The following is a 20,169-nucleotide window of genomic DNA, read 5'->3' on the forward strand; positions in this document are numbered from 1 at the left end:
CAAGTTAAATGTTTTGTAGAAACACATTATCAAATGAAAATGGTAATAGCTCATTTGAAAATTTTCAAACAAAAACATTCAACTATTATTCATTTATTTGTTATTCATTTATTTTCATTTTTATGTTTTGGCTTTTACCTGCAAAACAATCACAAATTGTTACTTATTATTTTGAAAGCAGTAGGATGGGGAGCATTGCTAACAATGCAAATAAGTTGGATCACATGGCTATTATTGGAATTGGGGAATTTCAAACCATGTTAGTTCACAATTAAACAAGTGGCATACCAAATAACCAAATTCCTACACAAGTTCAAAAACAATGCCATTCCCTGTAATTCATTTGACAGTTGAAAAAAAAATACAAGTTCAACATTAATCAATCACTCATTATTTTTTTCCATAATCTTTCATCATGTAACTAATTAACAATGCATCTTCAAATATCAATTTGGCTTATCTGAAATATGCAACAGCAAATGAAGAGTTAAATGATATTTTTGCTAGCTTTTTGACATTCAAATACAATGAAATATGCAGTTTGATTGTTTAAATTAAACTTAATTTCATGCTGCCAAATGACAAAACAAGATGTATTACAACTGAATTTGATGCTGTACCTTTTTCAAGAGAATATAAACTTTAGTCAAATATGATTGAGGATTTCTTTACAATAATGTGGATTCTTAAGAAGCCATGCAAGTCTTTGTAGCTTATGAAAAATTGAGATATATACACATTTCTCAAAATGAAATATATAGGATATTGTATTCATAATCCCTTAAAACCTGTAAATTATAAATTCAACTTGTAAATCAACATCTATGTATGTAGAACAAATAATCCCGGTCTTATACTTTTACAATTAATTCATATTAATGTACATTTCATATTATTGATCTAGTTGCAGCCATTGTGATATATATACAAATATATGGACAGCTTATCAAATACATAAAAAAGACAAAACTAATAAAAAAGATAACAAAATCAAATTGTACAAGACAACAATCAAAATGAACCGAAATCAAAAGTACATGATCAACCAAAATAAAATGGGAAGCTGCACATCTAGAAAATCATAATAAAGACCAATTACACAGACTGAGACTAGGTGTGAAAAATATGGAGATACGACAGGTTGAATTCAGACCTCGTTTCCTTCGCTTGGCTGCAGAAGATGAGATAATTGCAACAAATAATGGATCAACGTATTGTTTGGTTTTCATCTTTTCTTTAAAAAACAATTTAATCTTTTCTTTGCAATGCAATCAGCATCAAATTGCAATGTGTTGAGTAATTTTCTCTTGATATTCTCAAAAAGTGAAAATGTTTATGGCTGATGGAAGCTTAAGGACATGAAGTCAAAGTAAACGAATAAATGCCCTTCTGATGATTTCTATCAAGGGTTGATATCTTGGTAAAGTAACACAAAGCTTTGTGTTGATCGTAGGACTGATTTATACGATTGACCATATTGATTATTATATGCAATGAATAATAGAATCAGTCATATGATCAACTGCTACATTACAAGGCCTTGGAAAGCACAGACAATACTATCTATAGAAGGCATCTACCTGTCTCTCGCTTGTCTAACAAGAGTGCGCTCAGTCTCAACTATGAAAAGCTGGCAGTGTCATAATTATGACCAAAAATGTTTGTGCCATCAAAGGGCTATTGTTATCAATTTGAACCATGGTCTCTTAAGAAGATGGGGGGGGGAGTCTGCATGTCTTCAAGTTCAATAATGATGGCATTCATAGTTGAGTTCAATTTGAATCAATCAACACTCTTGAATACACAAAGCTTCAAACCTCAAAAAAAACCTTGCAAGAAAGTCCTCTGTGCCATGGATCATCAAAAGTAAAAATTATTTTCTTCCTTAAAGTCAATCTGACATAAAATCAATCTAAGTTTAGCTACGACCACATGTACTCCATGTAAAGCAGGGTGACTATCATGATTCCAATGACATCTGTACCTGCCCCCCCCCCCTAAAAAAAAAAAAATAAATAAACACTTCATATCTTGTACATGTGGATGGTAATAAAATTGACCAATGGAAAAAGAGAATTTACACAGAGAGAAAGCCAGGATGAAAAAAAGGGGAAATGTGAAAATTTCTAAACAAATAACAGCAACAGTTTCCTATGTGAAAATGAAATTGTAATTTATATTTACCAGTAAATACATAATCTACTTACATATTGCAGGATAAATGTGCAAACATGCATAAAGTGATGTAACAATTAACAATTCACTATAAGTAGTATTATCCAGATTTTGTCTTGACTGGATGTTTAATTCATTATCACTTCAGTTTTCATCAAGTTTATGATTAATTTGTTAGGGAAAACAAATATCCAAATATGTTTGAAACTAAATGAACCATACAGGAGAAAACATATTTAAAAAAATGTTCATACTGAAATTCTGAATTAAGAAAACAAATCGTGAATATGAAATGATCACATCCTTAAACAACTAAAACTCATGCAAATCAAACAGTGGAATGGTCATGAATATCAGGGTTGTTTAAGTTCATCTGATGATCATGTAGTGATGACTATGTCTGTCCTCATCCCACTCAGCCCCTATTTATCTTTCAAATCAATATTTATAAGGAAAAGTACCATTACAGAATCTAATATAACTTGTTTCATTATTCAACGTTTGTAATCATTCCCTAACATGAAAAATATCAGACAAAAATTACTAGACCTCCTGTACATGGTCAGTGGAAGGTAAAATATATATACACATATTTTTTTGGATAACTTCTTCTCTACAGGATAAAAAGCAACACAATACGATCCCTAAAGTAGGCAAAACATTTAAGCTATTTCACAATAAAAAAAATGCAAACAAAAGAAAAGAAAATTAGAACAAAATCTTTCACAATAGACTTATGATTATTTTTTTAAAGAAATCATTGAGGGGATTGCTAGTCCAACCCTAATTCCTAGAGTGCAGTGCAGACAGAAAAAGCACACAGACAAGAAGATTGTTTTTCCCCACTACCTTGAAGTCTTGGTGACAATGGAGTGGAAGCTACTCGACTGTTCGTTCCACAAATTAGGTCGTTTGCTACATGTGGAGTGGATTAAAGAAGTCATATGAATTAAATGTGCATTCAAAGTGTTAGAAGCATGTAAATGAAGCTAAACTTGTTCTACATGATCTCTTATTGAATCACTTTTCGAGGTTTGTTAGTGACTAACATTTTAAATATTTTGCTATTTTTTGCTGAACTTTTATAAGGTTAATGAAAATTTTGTTGTAAATAGGAATAAATAGGAAGAAAAGAGTGATTTGAAATTACCCAAGCTCTCCCGAGAAGTTGATTTAGATCTAGAAATACGTGCTGCCGCCCCACTGGCTGCCCTCTGACCTGCCGACGAGTACCGTGATCGGGCCCTTGACGCAGCCGCCAAGTTGATCTCACTGCTGGAACGTTGGTTCAAGAGGGCGGGCTTGTCCGCTGTGCATGTGCATGTTAAATGCAGATGAGACACACCAGTATGGATAATGGTTGTAGGGACGATGATCATGAGAATGTCAGTAGATGGTATATGATATGCATGAGGAAGTATTGTCCATTATGCAGACAGAAAAGGAATGATAGATAGAGGGGTAGAGCAAGAAAGAGAATCAGGAAGAGGAGAGGATTGTAAGAAACACAAAAACCCATGTTAGCACTGCAATTAAACATACATGTAGGACAGGCTCAAGAAACAAGAGCAAAGCTATAAGTCACCAATTATTATTTGATATATCAAAATTCATGTTTACCGTTAAAATGCTTCTATTTGTTACTCTACATATTTTTTTATATCTTTCAAAAATATTAATTTAAAGATAAAAATAACAGCAATCTAAATATAAAGAATATGCTCTTAGAAAGGCTACTCAAGCAAAATAGACTCTGTATCAAGACAAGCTGTTGAAAAAAACCGAAGCTCTCAAATTAGATCAAATTGATTCATATATGAATTTCATAGATATCATGATTGAATCTACAGCGTAGTCTAATAAATGAGCATAAGTGTGCATAATAATAGTGCGTCAATGCTTTATCTACATCGGTTAATCATGTTAATAATGTTAATGAGCATGCATCTATTGCTAAAGAAATTATGAAAATAAGTAAAGCATTGGAAAGCAGCAAAATTACATGTATATGTGAATAATTACAAACTTCACGGCTCTTCTATGGGATCCTGGCATTCACAATTTTTCCCACAGTATTGAAGGTGCCAATAATCAATTTAAACTACATGTAACTGACCCTTCTATGAGTTTTTTGCTTTACAGAAAATAAATAAACACTCTACGTCAGATTTATGTAAAGTCTCCTAAATGATTTTCGAGTGAAACCCAGTCCACTCAGAAGCATATTCAAGTTCATAACACTCTCCTGCTTGACATGTTGGAAGTGAATAACTAACAGTCAAAATCAATTTATGTAACATTATCAATGTCATTTAATGTGATTAGTCTGGAGCTTCTTATAAATAGCTGAAAGTGAGCTCCAATGTTCAATTTACAACTTTATGTATTATAACTCTAGTAGATTTTTAATGGTAGAAATAGAGCCTCAAGAACAATTAATGTGATGTTGCTATCTTTTCAGCAGATTACTGATCACTGAGATCTGACTTGCTGCAGCAACATAAAGTCATGCAATTACATGCACACAAGAAATAACTCTTTGAAGAAGACTCAGCAAGCATGAACATTCTAATAAGTAATTTTTATGATTTCCTAGAAGAAAATGACCAATCCTCTTACTTTTTGCTAACAAGTAAATAGAAAAAGCATTTTTAATATCCACAATAAAAAAATATGAACACAAGGTTTAATGATAACTTTGTTTGGTCATTTGTTTTTAATCAAAATATAACAGTGCATTCCAAACATTTTCATGAAGCAAATTTGTATGATTTTTTTTATTTCTTTTTTTTCAGCATTAATATCCATATAATTAATACACAATTAAAACAATAAAAGATTAAAAAAAGTATAAATAAAATGATAGCAGACCTATCAGAAAGAGCCCTTTTTTTTTTAGATATACATGTATGGTGGCAACATCTTGTTATATGAAAAGTCTCCTTAGTCCTGCATGGAAAGAACTCTTTCTAGTCAAAAGAAGATTGCTTCTTTTAGATATTTTGAGCTTTTCCTGAGCTGTCCTTAATTACTTTTTAAATTTTGAGATACATGGTTTTAACACATGAGTGATGGTATCTATTATGATACATACTTTGGTTGAAAATTTATTGTTAAGATATGTAAAACAATTCATTCAATTTGAAACATGCTCTTCATTCAAGCACTTTCAGTCATGCAATGACATAATCCCACAAGCGAACTGTGCCATGCATAAATTACATGATTGGTTACAAATTCTGTATATATAAAATGAAATAATGTAGTAAAATATTGCATATATCGTGTACATTGCCTATCTTTATTGAAGTTAATTTAATATTTCAGGATTAAGAAAGAAAAGGCAGCAACAGGAGACGTTTCTGCAATTATTTCATAACTGTTCTCTAAAGATATTGTTTCTCCATATTTTTTTTCTTCGGATTAGACCAGTGCTAATCGGCACAAAGCTTAGCACCTCATAATAGATTTAACAGAAAAAATACTATAGGCATGTTTAAACAATATCAATTATTTTGTTTTTATTCTCATTTGTATTAATTCTCATCTGGTTACCACTGGCATCTAATTGTTCTGGTGGCAGAGTAAAGCATATAAGGGGTATAAATCTGGCTTTGCAAAGAGGGAAGCCAGATAAACCATAAGAACATGATGACTCAAAAAGGGTGCAACAATTTTAAATTCTCAGGATCCAAGAGAAGGTCAGATTCCATCTATCAAAGTCAGCTAAAAATACAATTTGAAGCAGAAAATCCCACCTAAAGCTCACATTTCCTGTGATTGTTGCCTGCTTTTGTGCAATGTGTCTCAGCCATACATGCAATGCGCCCAACGTCACTTTTATAGCATGAACATATGCAACTTGCTTTCTTTATAAAGTAATCAAATATAAATTCAGGAATTCATCTTTTCTTCTTCATAAACTACACAGGATAAACTAATGGCATGATGAATAGAGAGATTTAAGGTAATTAGAAGGAATGAGCCCATTGCAATATATTTTTTATAAAGCTCTCATCTATTAAAATGATATAAAATCGATAAAGTCTAGGAAGAATAAACAGTTCAACTCTATCAAATACCAGTCACAGCTACATGTACGTTCACGGTACACCAGTCTGGTAAATGCAGCTGCAGTCAGGAATAAGTGTATTATCAAGATAATAAATCAATTTGGTTTGTGAACAAGTTTGCCAAATAGAGAGCAAAGAAGCAGTAGAGAAGGCAAATATTGCAATACTTACAAGAATCTGAAGTGCGACTTGCTCTCGATGCAACTGATCTCCTTGGCAGACTGGCAGTCCTACACATAGAAAGTGATGTAATGTTGTTAAAGATACCGGGAACTGGCATATTATAGAACATGCATAAACACAATACCTGACAAATCACATTAAGAAAACTTGAGAATAATGAGATTTTATAAACGACACAAGCTAAACAAAAAAAGCATACAATCGCAATATCAAAGAATATTTAAAAAATCATCAATAAAATATTATCCTGACAGATAATACACATAAAAGTAATTGATTGCTCAGTATTTTGATATTGAAATGACCAGCAATCAATCAGTCATTACTGGAAATCATTTAAATGTCAAAATGGTATGAAAACTTGAAAAAGTAAAAAAATGTTTTGTTTTAGAAAATAAGCTGGACATGTTTTTTTTTAATAGCGATATATACCATCACCCTTGGAGAGAGAATCTAGGAAAGTATAGTTCAGTACTTCTTGTCCCAATTTTAATGAAAGAGCATGATGCCGGTTATAAGTTCATAGGTAAATAAGAGACATTGAAGTACGTCAAGGGCAAAGATAGAGTAGTGAAAATGAAAATATAAATCCTACATAAGAACAAAATATAAAGACAAACAAAAACTGGAATTAAACTGACAGGTAACACATGCTTATTATCAGTTTGTAACATTATTAACCACATATTTATGTGGTAAAAATAAAAATTAAAGTACAGTCCTGGGTAGGCAACAAGCTTTTGGGGAAAGTGAAATTTCTCATTAATCAATTAAAGAATCCTTTAACTTCATACAAGAGACCTGTATTTATATAATTAATTTCTCAATTGCTTTGAAATATTCACTTTTCCTCGAAAATCCCATGATCTAGATACATGTACATAACATAAAGCAATTTCTAAATGACGATGGCCAATCCAGACCCTTGTTGCATATGAAATTCATTAAAACACCAACCCAATCAGAATCGTTCTCTCATATAGGTGATCCATCACATACCTTTCTGGTATGTGACATAGAACTGCACTTTATATTGAACAATGATTACTAAATCCATTCCATTTGACCACAATACAACCCATGAAACCACTGTCTATGATACATAGGAAGACTTACACTGTGCTGTATGTATGATGTCATATTGTATGGAGGGCGTGCAGATAATATTGTGGGAGAGAGAAAGAGACAAAGTACCCAAGAGAAAAGAGAGAATTATTAAATGCAATGCAAACATGAACAATCATTGTTAGATACATAGAGGTAATAAAAGGATACAAGAAATTGTTAATACAAGTTAATATACACAGGAAGAGGAATGTTACTGGGCAATGATTCAGAATACAAAGGTAAATGGGGTTACTCTAGCTATTAATAGTTTGGAAGATAAAACAAAGTCAATACATTTCAAAGGGCATTATAAATATCATTCCATTAGCTCTAAGAAATCAAATGAACTGATGGTGTTTTTCAATAAGGAAAGGGTCATCCAAATGCATTTTGCAAAGCTTTCAACAGGTTACATTAAAGAGAAATTCCAGTCGTTGCAGTAAACACTGATTTCATGAGAAAGTCTGTAAAACAAGGCTTAATTGTCAGTATATCATCGAGGATCTAGATCTGGTACAGTTACATTAACTGAACTTTGTGAAATCTTGAAATCTACGCTGAAAAATGTTCACACCGAAGATCCCCAACACAGATAAGCGCACGTGGGACAATGTATAATTATTGCTTAGGGCGTCGGGCCCGACGCCCTACCCGATTCCTGTGCTTATTTGCTGATTTCTCAGCAATTACACAATTTCTTCCAGAATTCTTTGGCACATGCGTTTTATTTATACAAACAGACACTTTGGTGGTCATTTCATTGGATTCTGTACGAACTCATTTTGATATCGTTACCAAAACTAGCAGTTACCTTTAAGTTTGATCTATTTTTCTTTTTTGATTTTTTTTTAAGAATGCACATTCACAAAACACAACTGAAATTAAATTTGTTTATACCCCCCCCCCATCTGTTTCCGTTTAAGTATTGCAATGTTAAGACTCAATCAATTTCACATGTTTTTTTTTTTCATTGCTTCCACATACATACTTATACATGAGAAAATGAATTATAGCTATTTTTTATAAGAGTAAATATTCGGAAACTATGACAACTGCAGCATGCAACTGCACAACATAATATTGATAATAATCTAATCTACATTTGCTTTTATAAAGATCAATACTAATGGAAATGAGTACAAATGATGAAAAAAGGGGAAGACTGCAAAGAACAGCGATGAAAGAGGAAATGAAAAGAGGGAATTTAAGGCAATCTTGGTTGGACTAATTAATACAGAGACTGAAAGTTCACAAAAGGACATCAGTAGACATTCAACTTATCATTCAGGTTAAGTAAGCTATGTTGTCTCTGGTTAAAATCATTTTACATATTTACAGACCATAATAAGGATCTGATTTTTTTTTAACTCTCACCTAACTTAGAATAGGAAATGAGAGAGAAGTAAAGAAAATGGATGGAGGCAGAGAAAAACAAAATGTGTCATGGGTATAATCCAGTGGAAGTACCAAATGTAAAATGAAATTATAAGGAAGATGGAGACAGAGAGAAAGATGTAAATAGTATGAAACCAAGTAGATCAAACAAATCAATTCATCTAATTATTTCTAGCAAGCAAGCAAGGGGCAAAACAAGCAAATAAAACATAAATCATAAAACTGCAACTGAAAGTATAAGAGGGGTTTGGTGTGCGTACTTGTAGTCCCTAGCCAACCTTAGGTTTTCATGTGAACTGGCTGTGGATGATCGTGAAAGCGGCCTGCCATCAAGGGAGGTACAGCTGGATGCCTGGCTCAGCTCTCCTTGTAGCATCTTCTGCTTGGAGGCATCAAGGTTGTTAAACATCTTGTCTGCATGGCTCTTGAAGTGCTCTGAGAACTTCCAGAATGCTCTGTTTGGGGAAGAGAAAGTAAAGGGTAGTCATTTCTTCTACTTGTAATAACAAATAGTAGAAATGTGAATAAACCACAAGTTTCACAAAGGAACAACACATAGATAAGAACTTTCTATTACATTCCTGGGGGCCGTTTCATAAAGCTGTTCGTAAGTTAAGAGCGACTTTAAGAACGACTGGTGAACCCTTCTTGCGCGCTAACCATCGCCAATTCAATATACCATTTACCAAAAGAAAGGATCACCAGTCGTTCTTAAAGTCGCTCTTATCTTACAAACAGCTTTATGAAACACCCACCTGATCATTTTCCATATTCCCCATCTTGTGAAAAAGAGTCAAATAACTGACTGCTATGTTAACGAAAGAAAACCACTGATTTAAAAATAACATCTAAACCTTTCAATCCTCACCTACATAATATTAAAAAAAAATTTAAAGGGGTCATGCTGTTTTTACTGGTGCATGTATTCTAGAAACAATACATGAGAAATTAACTCAAAAGACTTGGCAATAGAAACTTACTTTCTTGAGACAGCCCTAGCTTCTGAATCTGCATCCTCAATACCCTTGTGAATGACCTCACAGAGAAGGCTAGCATGCCTCTCCATTGCATGTGTGTCCCATACATTCAATACCGTGCTTATGTATGTAAACGTTTGCCTGAAAAGAATCCATAAGAGAAACAAAGCTATTAATTTAGCTGTTAATATTAGCCTCTAAATAAACCAATCAAAGAAAGTTACAAGCAATAAATAAAGGGAATTAACTTCAACAATATTTGCCAATATGCTATATTTCTTCACGTTTCTCATGGTATCTATCGTGGAAAATTTCAATGACAAAACTTTATACAACGTGATCTCTGAACAGTGAATATTATCCATGAAAATTTCAATACTCTTTTAATGTCAATTTACTTCCATGGCAAAATTCCAACAAATTTCCAGTTTTGAACAGCCACTTTCCTGATTCTCTGCCAATGATAAAGCAATTGAATCAGACTGCATTATATAAACTGGGCTTCAAAATAAGCAGAAAATTGTTTTATTCGAAGCACTGTGACATAATTTCTCAAAACTACGTTTTTTTTTTTTTTACAGGGATGGAAGGGGTTTAGTGCTGAACTGATAGATCAAACATTCTTTTGAACAAGAGTGTCGCTAAGGCGAGCACATAATACAACCGTCTGTAACGCGGAAAATGGAGCTATTGGTCAAGCAAGAAAAATTACTGAAGTTATCGTATTTACAAGGAAAATTTATGGACGGACAGACAGTCCGTCGAGACGGGCATATAAAAAGTCACATCATAGTGAGTAGATGACATCATCAGTTCCCTCATTCGCATACCACCTGTGTTGCGTAGATGGCTTTTTTTCAAAATTAAGTGAAATGTGCCCTTTCTACTTAATTCTACATCCAGTTTTGATAAAATTTTCATTATCATGTTAATTTATAATAGAGCTCATTATCTGGATGGACTCGGCCTTAAAAATTTCAAGTAAGAGAACAGTACTACAGTGCGTATCAAAAAAAGTTTACACTTTGAAAAAATCCTGTAAAACTATGCATTTGTAATATCCTGAAGATTTTTCAACATTTTAACATTGGTACAGGTCCATTAAAGCAAATAACGATATAACTTCAAAAAATATTTCCGCTTGAGTGAGCACTACTTACTTTTGAAAAGTTAGTGAAAAATAATTTGCGCAGAACATTGAAATAGTTATGCGAATAAAAGTAGACCGTAATCATGAAGAACACATGGAATTTAGCTAGTAAAATTGATTTGAAGATATCTTCTACTTTGTTAGACTTGTTTCCTTGCCCAAAACACATCGAAGAGTGCATTTCGCCCTACCCCATTCCCCCAGACAGCAAGCCCATCGTGACGATATTTGCTTTACACCGAGGTGTGATTTACATGGAATGGCTTAAGCTTGATTTTCATTATGTTTACCATTGCTAAAATTGAGAAAAGTTTGGAGAAACAAGTATTAAATGAAAAATGAAATGTAAACCCACTTTCAATGATAAAAACTTAGTGAAAAATGCTGGAGATGTCTGATATAAACTTTTCTTCAGATTCAGTTATGTCCTCAGATCCAGCTGGCACAAATAGGGTAAACGTGCTTAATAAGAGTTGAAATTTCACTATGGGTGGCAAAATTGTTACAAAATGCTGGAATGTATCCGTTTTATTTCAATTGACTAAAAGTGCAAGGGAAATGTATGATAAATGTTTCGTAGGGTAAGTTTGATTTCGCCCTTTCCCCTTGACACAGCATGAAAATGAGCATTTCTGCGCAAACAAATTTCTGCGAGCTTTACAGAAATGGACAGTGCTCACTCAAGTGTAACATTCTGACAAAACTTTTACTTTCATTGGATAGATGAGACCCAAACCCAAGATTATACGTGCAAAAATTACCCACATGTTGTATATTTTTAAATTCCCAGGGCTTTTTCAAAGTGTAAACTTTTTTTTGATACGCACTGTATATAAATATTGAAATTATGCAGGAATTATAACAATTAATCCAATTGATTGATACAAGAGACTTTTTGAAAGATCAAGATCACAAATACTATTACTTACTTCCTAATGGCAGTTGACTTAGAAGTTGCATTGCTTTTCATAATGGGTATAAGCCTAGGTGAATGTGTATGCTGTGAAATAATGAAATAATAAGTTAAGTTAATAAGTTAAGATTACAGAAATGTGACATAAATAAGGAACAACTTGGCAAAAATTTCATTTTTTACATGTTTTATTACTTGGAAAATCATACATTTCTGTAGTCAAGTCTTGTTGTAACCCCCCCCCCCCCTGATTTTGATTCCTACTACTCTGTAATATACCATATTCTATTCATATTAATAGAATTATTAAAAAGATGCACAAACAACATATATTTTTTCTTCAAGGAGACATTCTGAATTATACGCTGATCTAAAATTCTTTAAAAAAAAATTAATATATCTTGAAAGAATCATGGGAAACATGTACCCGACATGGAGGTGTAAATATTTCCAAATACTTACCCTAATGATAACGTCTATTGCAACCATGCTTGATGTGGCCATGACCTTTGCACTATTCTGAATGAGAATAAATAAATGGGGAAGGACAACCTCTGCAGCATGGTCAAACTGCCGCTTCAGACGAATTGATAAAAACCTGGAAGGGTAGAACACGATAAAAACTTTGTCTTCAAGTACAGAAATGGGTTCTAAGCATCAAGTCTCTCTGAACAATAAAATTCATTGCCAAGCACAAATTAAAAAAAAGATATATATTCAACAATGCATATATCACTAATAACAGACTATAATGTAACTTTCAAAGACTCACTGAGCTTTTACCATGTTAAATACTAATGAATGCACAGAAACTTGGTTTTGTGGGTAAACTCGGCTATTAATACAGGTTGGGCCCATGAAACTGCACTCCGCTATTACATAAGGCAAGACATCCTAAGTATAAGCTTTGGTCCAATGTATTAAAAGGTAAGATAAAATCGTGATATGGAACCTTATCAACTCATTGGCTGAAATCTATTAAATGACCATTCATTTCTTTCAGCTAACAGTAAAATTGGACTGGTAGTCATGACTATTTCTAATGACCGGTTATGGTTTTGAGGAGAGGATGGTTCATTAAATAACAAGGATCAACATCTTATGAAACATACAATACTCAGCAAATTTGCTCAGGTATTAGAATAACATGCACATGTTACCTTTAAATAAGTATAGAACTGTCCAAAAGGTACACTCTACATGTAATTCTTACTAATGCCCTTGATGTACATTATTTGTATATGCTAACTTTGCAATCCAATGGTAACTTCCATGGAATCTTTAAATTTGAATGGCTGTTGAATATCCTCAAGGCAGTAGTTACAATATTAAATGGCAAATGAACCTTCATGCAATGGGGTACTGCCCATTATAACAATCGATGCAGTACCAATGCACAAGATAGCACACTCTCACAGAAAGTATATGTATCAGGCAGCAGAGTTCCCTGATCTGTGCTGTATTGTAACAATATCCACTGAAACTTACATGGATTGGTATAAATTCAAGTGATTTTATACAAATGAAAACAAAATAATGGCATGAAATGACATTATGACAGACTTCAAAATGTGGATAGATAGCAAAAGAAGTGAACTCACGCTAATGTGACACAAGCTTCTCGTAAGACCTGTGACCTTAGATCTTTGACTGACAAAATAAGGGCTTCTTCCATCTGCCTTAGTGATTGCCCAAAGCAATCATATTCTGCTGCACCGGCTATGATGAATGCTCGTAATTTCTTCAACTGAAAAAAAAAGAAAGCAAATAAAACCCTTTGCTTTAGACTGATATATGGTGGTCCCTATACAAAGCCTAGATAGGAAATCAAATGGTTAACGCTAACGCTTATAATAATAGATAAGTGCCCTGTTTTGCACAAAGTGTTATCAATTGCCGTTACTAAAATTTGTGACAAATTTGCCATCAACCAATCAAATGGCATGATTTCAAAACAAATGATAGTACCTTTTTGATGGTTTATTAAGGCACAATAGAGTAAACCAACCAATATCGTGTGGCAGGAGACATTTTCATTGCAAGTCTGCAAAACCAACGGCTGTTAACTATCCAACTTCTTTGTTATACCATGATTGAATGAAACTCGTTATTGATAAACTTCTTTATGAGGGTCCCAAGGCCCCTGTCAGATACACACAACCATACTTTTAATGAAATTTAGTGTGAGTGATTATTGAGCAATTTAAGTCTATTCATTCTTCTTTTAATTTGTGTACCACCATGATTTGTATATCAATGGATGAAAATGCATCAGAATACAATACATAATCTATATATATTTCTATGAATTTCAAGAAGATTTTATAATATACTAATTATTTGCTCATGCACACAAAACTGAAATTCCTATATCATTTGGAAGTCCTTTAAATTTGAAAAAAAAAAAGAAAATCAATTATTCTAAAACACAAGTGGAACGCCTCTGGCAGTCTCGTCTGCATTCCGCAATTCGATATAGCAGCAGAGGTGACTATGAAAACAGGTATTGAATAATTATTCACAAAAGAATACTATGTCCACTGACCCAAGATGACCTTTGACCATGATCATGTGACCTAAGACATGTGAATCAATCAATTATACTTGATTACCCTTATGTCTATGTTTCATGAACTACATGTGTAGATCCATACACTTTCTAAGTTATGATGCAAATTCAACAAATACCCCCAACATGGCCAAAGTTCACTGACCCTAAATGACCTTTGATTTTGGTCATGTGATCAGAAACAAGCACAAGATATTCAGGGTTACATGGTTACTATAATGTCCCAATTTTCATGAACTCAATCAATAAACTTTAAAGTTTCCACCAAAACCACCCACATTATCAAAGTTCGTTGACCCTACATGACCTTTGACCTAGATCATGTGATATGAAACTTGCACAAGATGTTCTGGGATACTTAATTGCTCTTACGTCTAAGTTTCATGAACTAGATCCATAAAATGTTAAAGTTATACCCCCCAAATACCCCCCAACATGATCAAAGTTCGTTGACCCTAAGTGACCTTTGACCTTGGTCATATGACCTGAAACTCGGGCAGGATCTTCAGTTATAAATTATCACTTTTATGTCTAATTTTCATGAACTAGGTCCATATACTTTAGAAGTTATGACAAAATTTCAAAAACTTAACCTTGGTTAAGATTTCAATATGATTCCCCCAACATGGTCTAAGTTCATTGACCCTAAATGACCTTTGACCTTGGTCATGTGACCTGAAACTCAGGTAGAATGTTCAGCAATTCTTGATTACCCTTATGTCCAAGTTTCATGAACTAGGTCCATATACTTTCTAAGTTATGATGACATTTTAAAACTTTAACCTTGGTTAAGATTTCAATGTTGACGACGACGCCACCGCCGTCGCCTACAGTCTCGTTCTGCTATGCAGGCGAGACAATATTGCTTCTCCCTTTCCCATAATTTAGGATCACAAGAATATGCAAGTGCAATTGAATAACCTTAATGGTCAAAGTAATTTATTATAATCCAAACTAGAAATTCATCATAATAAAACATGAGCAAGGACAGTTTTATGAATTAAAGTTTAATTGTTAGCCTAAAATTAGTACTTCTCATGGAGTCAATCTTGACTGACAGGCTTTGTTTTTCTAGGAAGCTGTTGAGTTATTTCAAGACAGATTTCTCCTAAACTTCAGGCCCCACCAGACCAATTCTATCCTAAGTCACTAAATGCAACAAGTTGTAATTTATCGTCATGACAACTGGCATTGCTTAATTGAAGACCAAAATCATATCCGCTAATTCACATCCGCTGCTCCCTTTATAGTGCCAAGATTTTGCAACTAATTTGAGTGGATCCATTGGAGTATACTCTAAATTAAATGTATCCTGTCTAATGGGAGTAATTCATCATTCAATGGCACACATGTAACTATTCTGAGGTCTCTCTTTCTCTCCTTTTCTCATTTCACACGGAATAATATTATCATTTTTTTTACATGAGTAATCATTGTGTTAATCCCTAAAACAATGACCACTTTAGGGTGGCATCATACATCAACCGATTATGATGTTCTTCATGCCCCCAAACAAAAAATAAATGAATAAACATACAGATAAAACATCAATTGATGAAATAATTATTAATAAATGAATTCATCAATAAATGGGAATAAAATAAAATAAAACATACGAAATGAATAAAATAATAATAAAAAAAGAAAAAGAAAAATAATAAAATCTTGAAATACAAATATTTCCCTAAGTCAGTCACCCACTATCTTCAACTTCTTTGACCACATGCACAGAATTTGCCTTGAAGTGCTCATGTTGGTTATCAGAAAGAACAAGATAAACGTAGAAGGAATTTTATTTAGAAGTAAAAACTCTGACAAGATCAAATAATATGATTTACTCATTCAGTGAACAGGATCCTGTTTCATAAAGACAATTTTTATCAGGCAATCCAATTAGTTTTATTCAAACAGAACTGCAAAATTTATGGAACAGGCCCCTGCTCAAAGGAGCTGTTGGCATGAGCACATATCAATAGATATTGGATTACAGAACTTTGCAGTCTAACCTTCATGATAAAATAATGATTTTTCTTCATTTTATTTTAACTTTGGTACTTTCTTTCCTTTTAAATTGATTGTGTTATGTCCGTTTAGGGTTTGTAAGGTTTTGCTAAATGTTAAATTCATTTTTATTTGCATCATCTTATTTATATCATTTATTTGAAATATGCTCTCTTTTCATGTGTTCTTGTATATTTCTTGGTTTTAATTGTTTGTATATTGGTGGCAGCATTTGACAAGACCTCAATGTTCATCAAAGCTGTCTCCACATGCTATTTTATTGTATATGTGTTTTTACCTTGTAATTGTTTTTAATTTTGAATGAATATTGAAATTGAATTGAAATGTATCATAAGCAAATGCTACTTCAATAAACCAAACTTGAAGAACATTTATGCCAAGTAAACAAGCAACAAAATCTCTACTTACTGCTGTCACTCGAAGTTCCCAATCTGCTTTATCATTACTTAGAATGGTAGACATCTTACTAAGATCATCCTCCAGCTGTTTTGTTGTGAATATCTGTTTGGGAAGAAAAAATAAAAGTTGGTAAATGTGTTATTTTGGCCAAATGTTAAGCATAAATATTAGAAAGCAAGCAAGCACATGATCAATGGCTTGGATCCTTTCTGAGGGACCGTTGGGTGTTTACATAAGTTGTTTGCCAAATTTACAAATGACTTTATGTATGACTGAATAAATAACTTTCTGAGTGACATAAAAACGGACTGGGGTATACTGTGCCAAAATCATGTTATAAAATTTTCCAGACTTATCTAGAAATGAATGGAATGTTCTGTAAATAATTGAAAATTAGATTGTGCCATTGAATACATTATTTCCTAAAAATGTTGTCTGAAAGTATGGATGTTAGGCAAAATCAGGATATTTCGATGTCAGCTCAGTGGTTAAGATATAAATTTTCCACCCATATTGCAATTGTAATTAATTTATGAGGCACCCCTGTTCATGAAGTACAAGACTACAAAGCCTAGTGTTTAATAGTTTCAATCACAGAATCTAAATATGAAATATGATCTAGATACACACTTTAACAATAAAATGTTTTGCTTTTAGACATCTGTGTTTAATTCATCCACAGTCACACTCTGCTAAAATATTACAGAAAGTAGGGAGTTCATATTCCAGTCACTCATAAAATCATGAGTAACCTTACAACAGTTTCATGAGAGAGCTATCAAGTTTATATGAATAATGCCTTCACAAAGTTCACTATCAACCACAATTTGCCCTTGGATTCCAGAATATGAGGCCACCACTGCCCTTCTAAATATCACAATATATAGTGCCATAAAAGGGCTTTAATAGGCAGATGGTACACCTCTTTTTGCCAGGCTAAGAGTTTGCTGCTATGTGGGTATGGCAATGAAGGGTGTTACCTCTATGTGATGAGATACTTACTGAAACACTAGGGACATCTTCATAGGCAGCTTGGAAGAAATTCTCATCTACTGCACCACTGCTGGAACCTGATGGGCACATTTCGAGAGAAACTTAGTATGTTATCTAGTTTTAAATTTATTATGTCTGTCCCAAACTAGCAATTTCTGAAGGAGAGAGGGTCTGTTACTCAGTTCTGAACAAGGCATTTTCACAAGTTATAAAATACAAACAAATATATTCATGAAATATATTCATGAAATCACATCACTTTTTGAAATCAATGTGTACATCCCCTCTCCTTGCTACTTGATCTGCCACAAGCATTATATTGGTAAATATTAACCCTTTCAATGTTTCCTTCCACTAAGCAACAATACTTCTTTAGCAAGTACACCTGTATAACCCTCAAGGCCCAGATTTAGATCAGCTGATTGGATAGCATACAATTCGTATTCTTATCACATTATTCCAAAATGTACATGATTCCATGCCCATAAAGACCACTCAAGCAGTTAGTAATTTCGATGCACATTTAATAAAGTGATAGTAATGATCTACCTGTTGATGGTCTACTAATGGACTTTCGTTGTGTTGTGGATGCAGCAGGTCTCTTTGCAGGAGCAGTCTTTTGAACAGCAGCCTGTGGATTGATAAACATTAGATTACCACAAAATCCTTTATGACAAATCCAAAGGCAAATCCAAGGGCATGTCAATCAATTTTACAAAAGATAAAGATACATTATATATATACACATATATATATATATATATATATATATACACCACAATTTGAAAAGAGTGTTAAATGAGCATAGGGTTGCTACAAATTTGAACTAAATCTACAAGGATAAGCAAACTGTTATAATCCACAGCAAAATATCATTTGGGTTATACCCATATATCTTGTTAAAATTTGGGGTTTTGCACACATTACACATTCATCTTGTTATCATTTATAGAAAGAATATTTTAACAGATATACATAAACCAATACAATAAACCAGTTACACTCATATACTGTACCAATAAATGTTTAAGAAGGAATAAGGATAGCAACATCTAAAGGAAACAAGTGGAATGCCTCTGGCCGTCTCACCTGCATCACGCGGTTCAATATAGCAGCAGTGCTGACTTTGCATACTACTCTAACTCGCACAAGATGTTCAGTGATACATGGTTACTCTTATGTCCTCTTTTTATGAACTAGACCAATAAACTTACAGAGATATGATGGTTATTCAACAAAAAACCCCAACATGGCCAAAGTTCATTGACCTTACATGACCTTTGACCTTGATCATGTGACCTGAAACTGGAACAGGATGTTCAGTGATACTTGATTACTCTTATGTACAAGTTTCATGAATCAGATCCATAAACTTTCAAAGTTATGATGGTAATTCAACAGATACACCCAATTCGGCTAAAGTTCATTGACCTTTGACCTTGGACATGTGACCTGAAACACGCACAGGATGTTCAGTGATACTTGGTTACTCTAATGTCCAAGTTTAACGAACTAGACCAATAAACTTTCAAAGTTATGATGGTAATTCAACAGATACCCCCGATTCGGCCAAAGTTCATTGACCCTAAATGACCTTTGACCTTAATCATGAGACCTGAAACTTGCACAAAATGTTCAGTGATGCTTGATTACTATTATGTCCAAGTTTCACGAATCAGATCCATAAACTTTCAAAGTTATGATGGGAATTCAACAGATATCCCCAATTCGGCCAAAGTTCATTGACCCTAAATGACCTTTGACCTTCATCATGTGACCTGAAACTTGCACAAAATGTTCAGTGATGCTTGATTACTATTATGTCCAAGTTTCATGAATCAGATCCATAAACTTTCAAAGTTATGATGGGAATTCAACAGATATCCCCAATTCGTCCAAAGTTCATTGACCCTAAATGACCTTTGACCTTGGTCATGTGACGTGAAACTCATGCAGGATGTTCATTGATACTTGATTAACCTTATGTCCAAGTTTCATGAACTAGGTCCATATATTTTCTAAGTTATGATGACATTTCAAAAACTTAACCTCAGGTTAAGATTTCGATGTTGATTCCTCCAACATGGTCTAAGTTCATTGACCCTAAATGACCTTTGACCTTGGTCATGTGACATGAAACTCTAATAGGATGTTCAGTAATACTTGATTAACCTTATGGCCAAGTTTTATTAACTAGGTCCATATACTTTCTA

General features: G+C 33.4%; 1 protein-coding gene across 13 annotated transcripts in view; it reads right to left on the reverse strand.

Moving 5' to 3' along the window:
- The window catches only part of LOC121410850 (CLIP-associating protein 1-A-like), a 74,696-nt gene that overhangs the window by 29,499 nt on the left and 25,028 nt on the right, over window positions 1-20,169 (reverse strand). For 4 of the 13 annotated variants that reach the window (XM_041603189.1, XM_041603187.1, XM_041603190.1 and 1 more), the window contains exons 7-18: window positions 18,506-18,587; window positions 17,966-18,033; window positions 16,973-17,065; window positions 13,575-13,720; window positions 12,436-12,571; window positions 11,990-12,060; window positions 9,914-10,051; window positions 9,194-9,388; window positions 6,420-6,478; window positions 3,326-3,484; window positions 3,025-3,090; window positions 1,154-1,171 (exon numbers count right to left, since the gene is read on the reverse strand). In XM_041603189.1, coding sequence (XP_041459123.1) covers window positions 1,154-1,171; window positions 3,025-3,090; window positions 3,326-3,484; window positions 6,420-6,478; window positions 9,194-9,388; window positions 9,914-10,051; window positions 11,990-12,060; window positions 12,436-12,571; window positions 13,575-13,720; window positions 16,973-17,065; window positions 17,966-18,033; window positions 18,506-18,587 — 1,231 coding nt within the window. Of the gene's footprint in view, window positions 1-1,153; window positions 1,172-3,024; window positions 3,091-3,325; window positions 3,485-6,419; window positions 6,479-7,547; window positions 7,554-9,193; window positions 9,389-9,913; window positions 10,052-11,989; window positions 12,061-12,435; window positions 12,572-13,574; window positions 13,721-16,972; window positions 17,066-17,965; window positions 18,034-18,505; window positions 18,588-20,169 lie in introns of all 13 variants that reach the window. The other 9 variants (XM_041603183.1, XM_041603186.1, XM_041603192.1 and 6 more) reach the window with 6 other exon arrangements.

This window comes from Lytechinus variegatus, chromosome 3 (genome assembly GCF_018143015.1).
Source record: "Lytechinus variegatus isolate NC3 chromosome 3, Lvar_3.0, whole genome shotgun sequence".
Classification (NCBI taxonomy): domain Eukaryota; kingdom Metazoa; phylum Echinodermata; class Echinoidea; order Temnopleuroida; family Toxopneustidae; genus Lytechinus; species Lytechinus variegatus.